Source organism: Nilaparvata lugens, chromosome 5, assembly GCF_014356525.2.
Source record: "Nilaparvata lugens isolate BPH chromosome 5, ASM1435652v1, whole genome shotgun sequence".
Lineage (NCBI taxonomy): Eukaryota > Metazoa > Arthropoda > Insecta > Hemiptera > Delphacidae > Nilaparvata > Nilaparvata lugens.
In genome coordinates this window covers 25,023,481-25,036,794 of record NC_052508.1, presented here as the reverse complement: position 1 = coordinate 25,036,794, position 13,314 = coordinate 25,023,481, and the positions used below count along the sequence as shown (strand labels likewise).

General features: G+C 30.7%; 1 protein-coding gene and 1 long non-coding RNA gene across 6 annotated transcripts in view; both read right to left on the bottom strand.

The window, feature by feature from the left end:
- Positions 1–993: 993 nt before the first annotated feature.
- Positions 994–8,910, bottom strand: LOC120351301. The gene is made up of 2 exons (XR_005571299.1): positions 8,758–8,910; positions 994–4,357 (listed from the first exon to the last, which is right to left on the bottom strand). It is a non-coding gene; the product is annotated as an uncharacterized LOC120351301 (long non-coding RNA).
- Positions 8,911–10,878: 1,968 nt separating this feature from the next.
- Positions 10,879–13,314, bottom strand: part of LOC111046681 (excitatory amino acid transporter 2) — a 31,231-nt gene continuing 28,795 nt past the window's right edge. For 4 of the 5 annotated variants that reach the window (XM_039428018.1, XM_039428020.1, XM_039428017.1 and 1 more), the window contains 2 exons: positions 11,928–12,161; positions 10,879–11,098 (listed from right to left, as the gene is read on the bottom strand). In XM_039428018.1, the coding sequence (XP_039283952.1) occupies positions 10,903–11,098; positions 11,928–12,161 (430 nt within the window). In that variant the 3' untranslated portion in view covers positions 10,879–10,902. The remainder of the gene's footprint in view (positions 11,099–11,927; positions 12,162–13,314) is intronic. The other variant, XM_039428015.1, reaches the window with a different exon arrangement.

Genomic DNA, 13,314 nt, shown 5'->3' with positions numbered 1-13,314 from the left:
GTTGATTACAAATATTAGAATATTGTTCAATAAGAACAAAAAAATTTAAGCTGTCAGGAAAATAGAATTCAGCGATAAATTATTTTCAAGAATACAACATTGAAGAAGGCACCCACAACTTTATTAAGAGAGAAATCAAGCTTATATTGTACGATCATTCAATTGAATTGGCCTAAAATTCCAAATAGAGAAATTCTCATTGATAAATGGGATATGTTTTTTGAGGAGCGTTCTAGAGTGAACTTGTTTCAAATAAAAGTGAAAATTTGAAATGGATGTTTCCAAATACTTCTGTATAACCGACATAGGAGTAATGATAAACTAACAACCGTGAAAACCCTTGCCTTTTATCATTGATTGATTTTCATGTTCCGCGATTGACAGCTAGATCTTGCAATACATTCACAATTGCCTTCTGCAGAACGGACTACAGTTATTATGAACCAATTAAAAGGATGCAGCTCCTATTCAATGTAAGCTGTGTCGGTCTGGAAATATTTGGTGGGTCGGTTGATTCGATTGTGCGCGCGTGTCGAAGTAGGGTTGGTGCCTAAGTGGTCGGTGACGCATCAGTTGTTTGGCCTGTCTCTTGATGCTAGTTTTTAATTGTTACAACATATATAGTATAACATATTATGATTTTTTCTCATTGGTATTTTTTTCTCTTCTCTTAACTGTGTTTCTTTGGAGTGGAACGAAATTCTGTTATATTGTACTCTCATATTCATAAATCATATTCTGTCTTATTTGTTAAATTAGTACTTATTTTTATTCATATTCTTAATATTTCCTATTGGTTTATTTCTTATTTTTAATCATTTTCAATTTTTCATTAACTTTTTTCTTGATAATTATGAAGAACTTTGTTATGTTGAATCGGGAACAGTTTTGGGCTATAATGCCTGTTGTTCCAATACCTGTATGTATTTTTTTTGTAGATAAATAAATAAAAAAGTATGAATAAGAGAAATGGACAGTTATAACACAATAAAATATCCAGAAATTCTGTTTTATTCAAATTCATATAAAAGATATCTTTTCAAGAATCTGAGAACAGCTTAACAAGAATATAGTATAACAATTTGGAAAGCAAATCATTGAAAAAATTCAAGCCAGGAATAAGTTAACATTACAATTTTTACAAATAATTCGAATCCTTTTAAAACATGATCGATGATCATGTTTATTTGTGTAATCTGCATTCCAAGAATAAACACGGCAATGACTTCTCCCTATACCTCAGAATAAGCTCGATTGATTAAAGATCCATAAGTTTCACTTGAGGTTATTGCACTTTAGAATCTGTCAACAGCTTGAATACCATAATTCCTTAAATATGTAGGTATGGATATTTTCTATATATTATGTTGTCCAAGCTACCTATCAACAAGAAACTCAAATAAAACATACCTGAATGATAAATTTTATTTTCAGTGTTCAATAGAAGGTTGAAAGCTGAAATATTTATCTTTGAGGATTGAGATAAATCAACTAAAGGTGCAAAAACAATTGAATTCAAAATTCGGGTACCGTACATCTTGGATGACTAAAATCATGTTTCAAGTACTCTCATTTGATAATAATAATATTACGAAGCACCAATGTGTCAAAATTTATTTCTAGCTAAACTAATAATATATGACCTGTTTGCATACAAGAATATATAGTTACTTGAACCGAAAATTCTTCAATACCTACTCTCTGGAAAATATTAAATTTATCCACATGATATTATCTAAAGTATAGTGTTGTGGATTCATGAATATCTTTTTGGAGTAATATTTGATTGAAGATGTTACGGATAATTAAATACTTTTTGGATCTCATCGTTAACAAAAGGTAGCCCTACTATGCAAAGCAGTACGGTACATTTCGTATAATAATACAATTGAGAGAGTATTCTATAAGACTATAATTGATAGATAAGAAATCATACATAAGAACACTCATCTCCAAGATCACTGTAATCACAGATAATTACTGTTATATCTAGTTCAATATCAACATACCATCAACATCAAGTTATTTGCGGATTTATAATATCTTAGCACAATACATTGTGTATGTATATATGCGTCTACTCTTGAAAATAAAACTAACAATGAAGAAGAGATCAACTACCCCTGTCTAGTACATGAAGTTACATACAAATATTATGTTATTTTATCATTACACATTTATCTGGATTTCAGAATGCTATTCCATGTAAGGTAGGTTTCTAAATTTTGAACCACATTCCAGCACACTACCAACACTATAATTATACCTGTAACTTTCAAGTGCTTTATTCCGGTTATTGGCCATAATGGTCGATATATAAAGTTGAGTGTGTGACGCGAGTACTAACTGGAATTAAAGGAAAAATATTGTTAACAATATGAGTCAAATGTTTAAATGATTTTCTTATACGGAAGTTGTGTAGCTATTGTTCTGAAATTTCTGTTATTATCATTGAATGGTCTTGATACTTAATCACTCTTTACAGGACAAAAATATTGTTAATATTCATAATGAAATATGATTTTGAGGAAATTCAGATTTCTTATATACCTAAGCTGAATAAAATATTGGATATTTTGTGAAACAATGCTGTAGAATCGTTATTAAACCTTCTTGAAAAATATATTTTCTATTCATCGAACAGTCTTATGTCCATCCTCTCATTTCCTAGAATGTATCTAGCAGACAAAAGGTGTTTAGGAATACATTGATAAGTCTCAATATGTATTATCTCGCAATACAATTCATTACGTTATCCATTATTCATTTGACTTCAAGAAATTATTTGTTTTTTTATTATTATTTTTTGAATAAAACGTGAAATCAAGACTTGCGATATGAAATTTAGAAATTTTAAATTATCATCTTGGATAAATACGGGACATGGTGACGTTTCAACTTTGGAAAAGTCTGTGATTTGTAATAGCTCACTACAATTTCTACACAACTGCATAGATATTCTAGATATTATTCCTATTCTAATATTCATATATTGATCTACCGATGTAAATAATGTGTGACTATTTCAACCTGTTTTCAAAAAAGCTTATACCGCTTATAATCAGGATAATGTATTCTTCTATTGTTCCAACTAGGTAACTTAAATACACTGAAACATCTGTACCGTGGAGCACCAATGAAGGAAATTATTCTTATTTTCATAAAATGAATATATCTGAGTTATGTCATACAGAAACAATAGCATGTTATTACTTACGCTATTGTTTCTCTATGGTTATGTATACAAAAAATGAAAATATAGGCTACAGCTTTGGACATGCTTTATAACTTGCTAACATGTATTCAAATGTTCACATAGAGCAGTTCTGTGGGATAGTGTTGATGAAATAATATGATTTCAGGATGAATGTTATGCATAATAAATTCGAGATAATGTGTGATTATCTCTTATGAAAAATATTCTAGGAAGGATTTGCTCAAAGTCAAATTTTTAAGAGTTTGATTTATATTGATTAAGAAAGACTCAAGAATATTTTTAAAAAATGGTTTGGAAGTTGTATTTCAAATGAAAAATTGCTATTCTGATTGCTTCAAGTGATATAAAAATACACATAGTTGATTATATACATGTATGTTGATAATCGAATAAAGGTTTGAGTAACAAAATACTCTCAAACTTCCCTTATCTTCAAGTTGAGCTTGAAAGGAAGTTTTTAATCTATGTTTATGATGGAAATACGTTCTCAGACTTGATATTTACTGTATATCAAAACTCGTGATATCCTTCGAATAAAGGAATAAGAGAAGTAATTGCTGAAATGATCCCAGAACTGACATGTTTAGTAGTGGTTGAATCAACCCTAATCAGTGAATACATCTGTGGCTCTAGAAATATTAAGAGTGAAACTATTGTAATTACAGGCTAACACCGATAAAAATATTTAATACTTATTTTCTTTTTAGAATATCATTAATTCTATATTTTATCATTAGAATATTACTTTGATAATAAGGTACGTTCCATGAGGAGGAAGTCAATAGAATAAAGCAACATCTATATTATGTGTTACCCTGTTGTACATCGACATTATCTAAATTACTGTAACACAGAAACGAATAATATGTCTATTCAACTATATAAATTGAGTAGGCCATCAATACTGTTTCCATCTATCACATTGACTTAACATCTTCACTGAAGATAATACTGTTCATAATTACTCTAAAAACTTAACAATTGTTCGAATAAAATGTTGTTAATCTATGCAATCAGTTATTATGGCGATGACGTAAGGAGCCCATTATTCTTGTGTTCGACCATAATGGCACTCTCACTTCTGCTTTCTTGAGGTGATCCCATCGATGTTTGTTGATATCTGGCTCTGGCTCTCTCCTCCTATAAAATCATAGACATGTGTGAGGAAGGTGATTGGAAATCTCAGAAATATGAACATTTCAAATAATGTTATATTTGTACAATAATGTTCTCGTGAGTAAAGTCCTCATTATTCTTTCTAGATATTGAATCAATATTCAAATCATTTGAAGCTTCAAGTTGACAGTATGTCTCCTATAGGATTCATAATATAGGGAGAGAGAAAGTTTTGGGTTTATCCTGTGGTTTCTCTTCCAATCATCAATTTATTTGATGCTGTGATTTTGAAATGGAATAAATAAATAAACTGAGATGAAATGAGAACAATAAAATATCAAGTTATTCTGGAAACAAAACTATATTGGATAATCGAGCAATATAGGAAAAGTTTTCATGATTACTTATTCTCATTATAAAGTAGGACTTTACAAAACTCTGCTACAAAATTTTTGCTCACAGCCGTTCACAGCCATAATATGAAAACTCTGATGTAGTAAATGTTTGGGTAAGACCATAGCCTACTATAGACTAGCCTATTATCTAAAGTGAGACATGGTAAGACTGTGAATGCATTTTAAATGTTCTCCTTCAGTTAATTCTTGAATTGTTTCCAACGTGTACGATAAGCAATGTCTTTGAACTAATATAAATTGCACAGGGATACGTTCATGACGTAGCCTACTGGTAAGAAGCTGACAAAGCTGTCAAAATATTCTCTTAGCATATAATGATCACTATTTACAAAATGCTCTCACATCTGTTTCATGTTCCTTGCCAGTATAATGATCCATGATTACTAAATTGGAATATCCTCACATTAATTAATATTATAATATTTGTACATAAATATTATTTTGTGCATAATTTCGAACAAATATGTCCAAGGTCTATAAAAACCGGGTCAAGACACCCGTGTGTTCCTTATGGAGCGGCCATTTTGTGCCTATTTCATGTGTAACAATATTCATTGTTCCAATTGCGAATGATGAGGATTATGTGAATTATCATGAGAAGTCAGTCCTGTATAACATTTCATTTCGCTGCCTTGCTTTTCTGCATTGTGTTGTGTCGAATTTGTTAGTGTGTGCATAGAAGTTATGGTACTAAGAAAATCAACGATTTTCCTGGAGCATCAGTCTGGTTTATGACCTTATAAGGCAAGGAATTTGTGTCCGATTGATTATCAATCATGCCTTATTTGGTTAGGAATTTGGAAAATAGCTGTCACTTGGTGGGAGAATGTATCTTAAATTGTAGATGTACTGTTCCTTTCTATTGGCGGAAATTTTTCTAGAAAATAGTAACTCCCAATCACAGTCAACGTTGGTTAGGTTCCTATCTAGTGAGGCCGTACACAGCTGTCCTCAACAAGGCAAGCGAAGTGCATTCACTCAGCGTCTGTCCTCTGTTGTAAGCAGTACAAAATGTAGTCTGATCAGTATTTAGTGTTAATCTTTGCTTTTATGCCAGCTTTAGGCTTGGTAGTATTTGGCTGTGGAACCATCTGTTCCAATAGCATGTTCTAGTTTTTCCGCCTCAGTAAATGCTTTAATTAAGAAGAGAGGATATGAAATTTGTCATTTCACAATGGAGATTTTCCTCCTATAACCGCTACTGAAGGTACGTCATAGATTTATAATATAGTTAAGGAAATTATTATCGATGAAAGCTTCCATCAAAGTATTTATTGTAATGTAATTAAAGTATAATAATTGAGAATAGTCCTTTTGATTCTCTTGTGTAATGGAAGGTGGTATTTTTATATTCAAACTGATAAATGTTGGAAGAAAATGAACGGTACCTATATGTTTTGTAGAAATTTAGAGTACCTTTTAGAAGGAATTGAAATTTTTTTTATTTTAAATTATTTTTGAAGAGGAAGCTATTAACCTAAATTTAAATGACCGTATTTTGTGATATGGATTTTATTTGTTTTGCTGATTTCTAATGGAAAGCTTTCTTGATTCTTAAGGAAACACCTATCATGTAATTTATTTTTTAAAATTACACTATATATGTAATTTATGTAAGAGAGCAGACTGAACAAAATAACTACTATACTCGAAAGATCTTATAATGAAAAGTTATTCCATATACTAGTGAATTAAAGTATTGTATTATGGAATGCTATGTACCCATCTCTTTGTATAAAGAGCATGACCCTGATTACAAATAAATTCTTTTCTATTAAATCAAGATATTGAAGTAGGTAATGTCTATTTGTGTTTCAAAGTAATAAGTATTGATTTGAGTTTTATATAACCTAAAGTAGGTTGACTTTATGATATAACTGAAGTTGAGTTAATTTGTATTATGCTAGTTTACTTTTTATTCTAACAGTGGTCAAAGTACGGGTCCATCAAAGTATGGGTCCATCAATGTACGAGTCCATCATTTACGGGTTCATGAATGTGTTTCTTTAAGCCACTGATGAGATGCCTCTGAATCGATGGCAGTCCTAGAAGCTTGGGGTATGCTGTCTCCTGTCCATCTGGACGTGTAGAGCTCGATCACCGAGCCTAGATTCAAATTGAAGAAACAGCTTTGAGGTAAAAACTTTTTCCAAATTAAACAAACGTCCCAGGAACTCCGGATGTGACAGAATGGGTTTTAGTGACTATAGACTTTCAAAAGGGAAGGGTGTAAAACGTGAATCAATTGAAACGTGCGGAATTAGACTTTTTGTTAAATCGTAGCTTTGAGATATTATTGGGGATGGATAGTTTACAAATTTTATTAATTTGGTTTGAGTAATAGATTTTCGGTTGTATCTTTACATTGAAATGTGAGGCAATATTTTCCCTGTGAGGATCCAGCTGGGAATTTCAGTTTTCTTTAAATTTATATTTTATAATCTACTAAACTACTAAAAGTTGAATTAGTATATGAAATCTTTAAAGGTCCCTTATCGATAAATTAATGTTTTAAAATAATTTTGGTCTTAAAGTTGTAAAGGATCGAATAGAAGTTTCAAGGACCCTAGCTTTTCTAAATTTGTTTTGATATCACATATTTTTGAATAGTCTTCCTATGTAGAATTCCATGATGTGATACTTGAGGAATATTTGTCTTTGCAGCTTTCATAATATAAAGATACAGAATAGATATTATTGGGGATTATTAATATTTGATAATGTTTTAAAAGTTTCCATATGTGTTCTAAATGTTCTAAGAATTTTATGAATCTTATGTTGATCTTTCTTTTAAAATATTTATTGTTATTTATGATCAACTACTGAGAAATATCTTTCAATTACTATCAATTCTTCTTCCTGAAATTAGAGTCCTTTAAGCTTCTCATGATTCAATCTAAGATGTTTTAAATGTAAAGCAGACAGAGTATAATACTATCGAATTAGCTATATCGGAGATAATTTTCTAAATTTAGTGATTTTATTTTCGGTTCTCATGATTTAACTTCATTTTGTTTTATTAACTGTTGAATTTAACTGTAAGAGGTGACAATATATTTGATATCTTCTCTCTATTTCGTTGTCTCTCGTCATTTCTGGTTTCCCGTTCTCTAACACTAGGTATGTTTATCAAGCATCCCTTTTATTGAGTTATATTGTGTGTGCTTCTAAATTCTAAATTAACTTTCCAAATTCATAGCACGGCACACATGGTGGTACATTTGAAAATACAATCTAATTCAATTTGCTTGTAACTAAATCATGTATTATACATTTCAAAAACAATATTCTAGTTCAGATAATATGTGAATCCAGGTTTTCAATTTTTTAATAATGAAATTTCAAAAATAAATGCTTTAATTATTCATTTATTATTAAAAATTGTTCTTATTCTTGTAACCTAAGGATTATAATTCATAAGGCATTGGGACAACACAGAAATATGCGAGGCCAACTGCAAAAAGAGTTTAAAGTTCCCGATCAATTAAATCTGAAAATCAATTCAGTTTCTAGTATTTTGCTAAATACTATGATTCTTTACGAAGTATTATTCTTACAATTTCAATTACCAATAACACATCATTCTATGTTTAATCTACAATGATAACAGCTAAAAATAAATTTGAAAATTGGTGAACTAGAACCCCACAAAATGGCGATTTTGCAATGCATCACGGGATTGTCTCATGACCTGTATTCATGGAAGTAAGAAAACCTAAAAAAGTGGTTTTCTTACTTCCATGCCTGTATTTTATAGACCTTGAATATGTCGGCTCTACAGTGCTGCAGACTGTAACTTCCAAAATTCTCCCCGTCCACCTGCGCCCTCTGTATACAATTAGTAACCAAATAAAATGAACTGGCTAAGTGAATAATTGAAGCTCATTAGTTCATGGAAGAAAGAACATGTGGAAGTCTAGATGTACCAGTAATAAGTAATGGTACTACTAACATAAATTATAAATTCGTTAAAAAATGTCAAACCAATGAAAATCAATGTAAACTTACATCGCGCTGCACAGCCTCCAAGTCCTGTTTGGATAATTTTTCTATCACAGCACACGCATATACATCCCCAAGAAGATTGTTTGTTGTTCGTAATCGATCACTGTGGAAAAAACAGAGAGTCAGGCATAGTAATTTAATACTGACCAATACCGTACGAGCTTCAAAAAAAAGATTATTCAAACAAACAAATAAATAGGTATTATTTAAATATGAATTGATTTTTCAGTTCGAATGAGTTTTATTTACTCATTTTTATTTAAAATGTCATTATTCAGTTCTGAAACAAACTAATTAAGTTTATTTTCAGCTTGCTTCTTATGAACTCAAGGGCGGAAGGAGAAAAATGATTTTGATTGATATAGCCTACTATAATAGACAATACCATATTATGGTCTCATCAAATGTATTGATTAAGTGAAACTTCTCTACGAGCTTTCACATATGTGGTAATGAAGGTTTCATATTCATAAATTATTGGGCTACAATCTCATCTGATACAATTATTTACATTTTATTCATAAACTGAGAGGATTTTAAAAAAACTTATTGCAACACCGATTTCATGAACCACTTTTTGGCTTGCATGATATTTCTAATCTCTATATTATTGTATCCAGGTATAATTCAATTTATTTTCCAATAATAATTCAGATCCATTCAATAATTTTTATATCTATGTGGTAAAATGAACTGCTTATTGCATCTACCAATACGAATCAAATCTCAATAAAAAATAGTGATTTGCCATTTTTAACACTAAAGTAGATTCCATGTCAAAGTTCAAAATGCCTTTTCACCACAAATTTGGTAAGGTGTTGGCTGTTAAGTAGGCGAGTTGACTTGAGTCAAGTTATCATGATGGAAGAGTCATGCTGCATGAGAAATAGACTCTTATCTTATAAATTATTACCATCTAGACCTCTGAGAAGGCAAATATTCCAATGTGAACTACCCTACCACAGAGCATTAAGCATGACCAATGGTCAAGTTTTACTATGACCATACTTCATAAGCATTCATAAATGGACTCTCCCACCATCCTAGCTTGCTGAATTGAACGGAGCATAAATTACTATAATTGTTGTCTGATTGATTTGGGCAGGATATAAAAAGATTATAGTTTTACAAGCTTTTGAAATCTTAACCCATTTTTCTTTATAGATAGACAGTAACTGTTCAAGTTCACATTATTGAGTGGAAATTAAAAGAATTATTGGGAACTTCAGAATTAATAAAAATTAATACTGAAGGAAATGTTGAAGAATAGTAATAATGAAGAAGAGTCACATCCATGATATTGAGAGACTCTGATACTGATAAGTTAGAAAATACTGACTCTAAGAGCATTTATAAATTATTCAAAAAAATCCTATCCAGAATTGTTTCAAGAAACTATGAACCAGTAGGCTACTGAATATGATAACAGATAGTAATTACCTTCTATTACTATTAAATTATCATCACCATTCAAATATTTGCCAATGCTCACCAATTCTTCACATGATTGAATTAGAATATATGCTAAATTGATTTTTAATTGATTGAAAATATTTTATTTTGAATTATCAATAAATTAAATTATTATATTTTAAATTGGAAGATTTTAAATTAATTTAAATGACCTCGAATGAATGATTGCACATTCTAGTGTCTCTTCTTCTCAGCATATCTACAAATATCCATTGAGTATTGATATATTGCATCCTATACAAAATCAACATGAACAAAATTTCTAAGAGGAAATTTATTTAATTTCTCAATATTTATAGATAAAGGGAATAGAGTTACGTACTCCATATGCCTATTCATTCTAAATTAAATCAAATTATTAAATCCCTGCAATATGCGTATAAAATGCCACACCTCAAATATAAGAACTGTAGTTCACAATGATTTATTCATTCCAAAAGTAGATCAACGGTAGAGTGAATCAACGTAGCCAATAGCCATAATAAATATCCTCATCTTTCATCTATTCATCCCAAGAACAAAGAATAACTTACTGCTACAGGCATTACGCCCAAATCAGTCTTCACTACACACTACTATCATGTTCTGTCAAACGTTGCTAAATTCATTATATAATATTTTCAATATTTTCATTTTTATTATTTTCAATACTCAACCATGAAACTGGACTTGAACTTACCCTAGAGTTAGAATTTCATTCACACCAAGAGGAATGTTATTTATTTGAGCTAAGAATGCAGTTGCAACCGTTATGAAGAGTGCAGTCCCATCCATGTTCAGTGTGCCAATTGGCAAAACGAATCTTGTTATCCTCTCACTCGCTTTCACTTTTTCATCCATTATCTGGAAGGTCAAAGGGAGAGCAGCTGCCCTGCAAACAGAATCGATTTGATTTATCGAAATCATGGATGGGAAGAATCACAATAAAAATCGGTATCATAAAAAAATAATCAAAATGACTGTTCGAAACAGATTTTCAATCTATCAATAATTATTTTTTTCAAATAGTTGCATATACATTCCACCTGAGATTTTACCAGCGCAGCCTATTATTAATGTGGAATGAGATTTACATGTCTTAGGTAATTCAACTGTAATTCAATTTCAAAAGGATTTCTTCATGGAAACTACCATCGATATATAATTAAAACATGAAATGATCTATTCAGCACAAAAATCATTTGAATTGAGCGAATAATGGTGGATGTACTTGAGACTGGACAATCCACTTCAATAACTTACATTCTAATAAATAATTTACTCAGAGTGAGTCCACTCTTAGCTTTACGGTAGGCCTACTGTGATGGCGCGTTGCTAAGAGTGCTGATAAACTCTACTCCAATGCCAACTTCACATTAGATGAATAATATATTTTATCATGTGAATCAAAATTGCAATATAATAGCCTACTCTATTTGTTACGGTAATGATTTGGAAGAGTGTTGCCTATGTAAATTTGCAATTTGATTTTACAGTGGCAAGCTAAAATTTAAGAATGCCAATTTAATTAATTTTTAATTTGATTTGGATTCTTCAGGAGAACCAAAATCAAAATGGAAGAGCCAAATAACTTACTCATTCCTCTCAAAGTTACATTTATTTCAATCACGAAGCTCCATTTTCAGAGTAAAGCACGAATACATGAATTAAGAATTGATTGGATCAAATAATAGTATTAGGCCTACCGGCATTATACTCACTTGGAGGCAGTTGCAAAAGCTGTGATGATACTTGGACCAAACGTCAAGTAATACTGATAAGGATTCTTCCTCACTATTAAATAGTATATCAATTGAATTATCACGAATTGATATATGAGTACTCCCAATGCCACAGTGAAAATGAACCAACTCAACTGAAGTAATGTTTGGGAGAGGTTGACAATTGTTATTATCTTTGCACATATAATACTACCCACTCCTAACGGTGTTAGCCTGTAAATAAAATTAAACATTATTAGAAAAACCGAATCAGAAATATCATTTGGGCACATTTCAAGGTGAGGGGAATCATATCAGTAACAATAGTGAATTTATATAAAATTATGTTGAATAGCATATAAATAGGCATGATTGAAAATAATCAACCATTAAAATCTACATTGATTATGTGTTTTTGTAAATAAATAAATCGCTACACTGTACTGTACAGGAAAATACGACGCTCACTTTGGAATAAGAAAAGCTATAAATAATTTACTATCGAACAAATTGGAAGATTCATTTGACTTTCAAAGTGGAATGTTATTAAAAATTGGGCAAGTGTTATTCTTGACCTAGTATGTAGATAATCCTGCATTGAATGACTTGAATTCGGAATTTGTTAAATTAAATTTCACAAATAGTGATAGTTATAAAGAATATAGAACTGATTCTAATTTTTGATAATTTTGTAAGTCTCAATAACATCTTTTGTATTCATGAAAAAAATGATATCTTGCAGTGAATAATTCTCACCAAAGTACTCAGCTCAAAGCAATAATTGATCTTCAATCTCACCCTACCTCGAGTTCTAAATTTTTCCCAAGATATTTGAAAAACAATAGTTTTATGAATCAACCGAATTTCATTTGATGATATATTTTAAATAGGGTTTCAAATTCAGTTTCAGTATTGCTGTGCTCTGGAGAGACTAGAATAGTAAATTATATATTTTCTCATGATTAAACACTCAAGTGAAATTTCCAATGTCCCAACACCATTGAGTGAACAGAGTATCATTACGGGAAATAATTTGAGGAAAAAGTCTGAAAGTCTTAGAGCATCTCAACTGCTTCAGAATTTCCTGATATCTGACTATTAATAAGGTTGTAGGCTGAAAATGGTGGACCACCATGGAAAAAAGTTACGGAATTTTTATTCAACCTTCCTCCATACACTCCCCCCCCCCAAGTTCTTATTCACACGTTTTCATCAATGCTCTTTCAGATACAAAGGTTTTATTTATTCTTGAAATAAAAGGAACTCTATTTATTTCATGATCTTTCAGATACAAAGGTTTTTTATGATTGGAATGAAAAATATTTTATTCATTTTATTACCATACTGTTCAATTCTCAAATGAAAAAAGATTGAAGGTGACTGATTG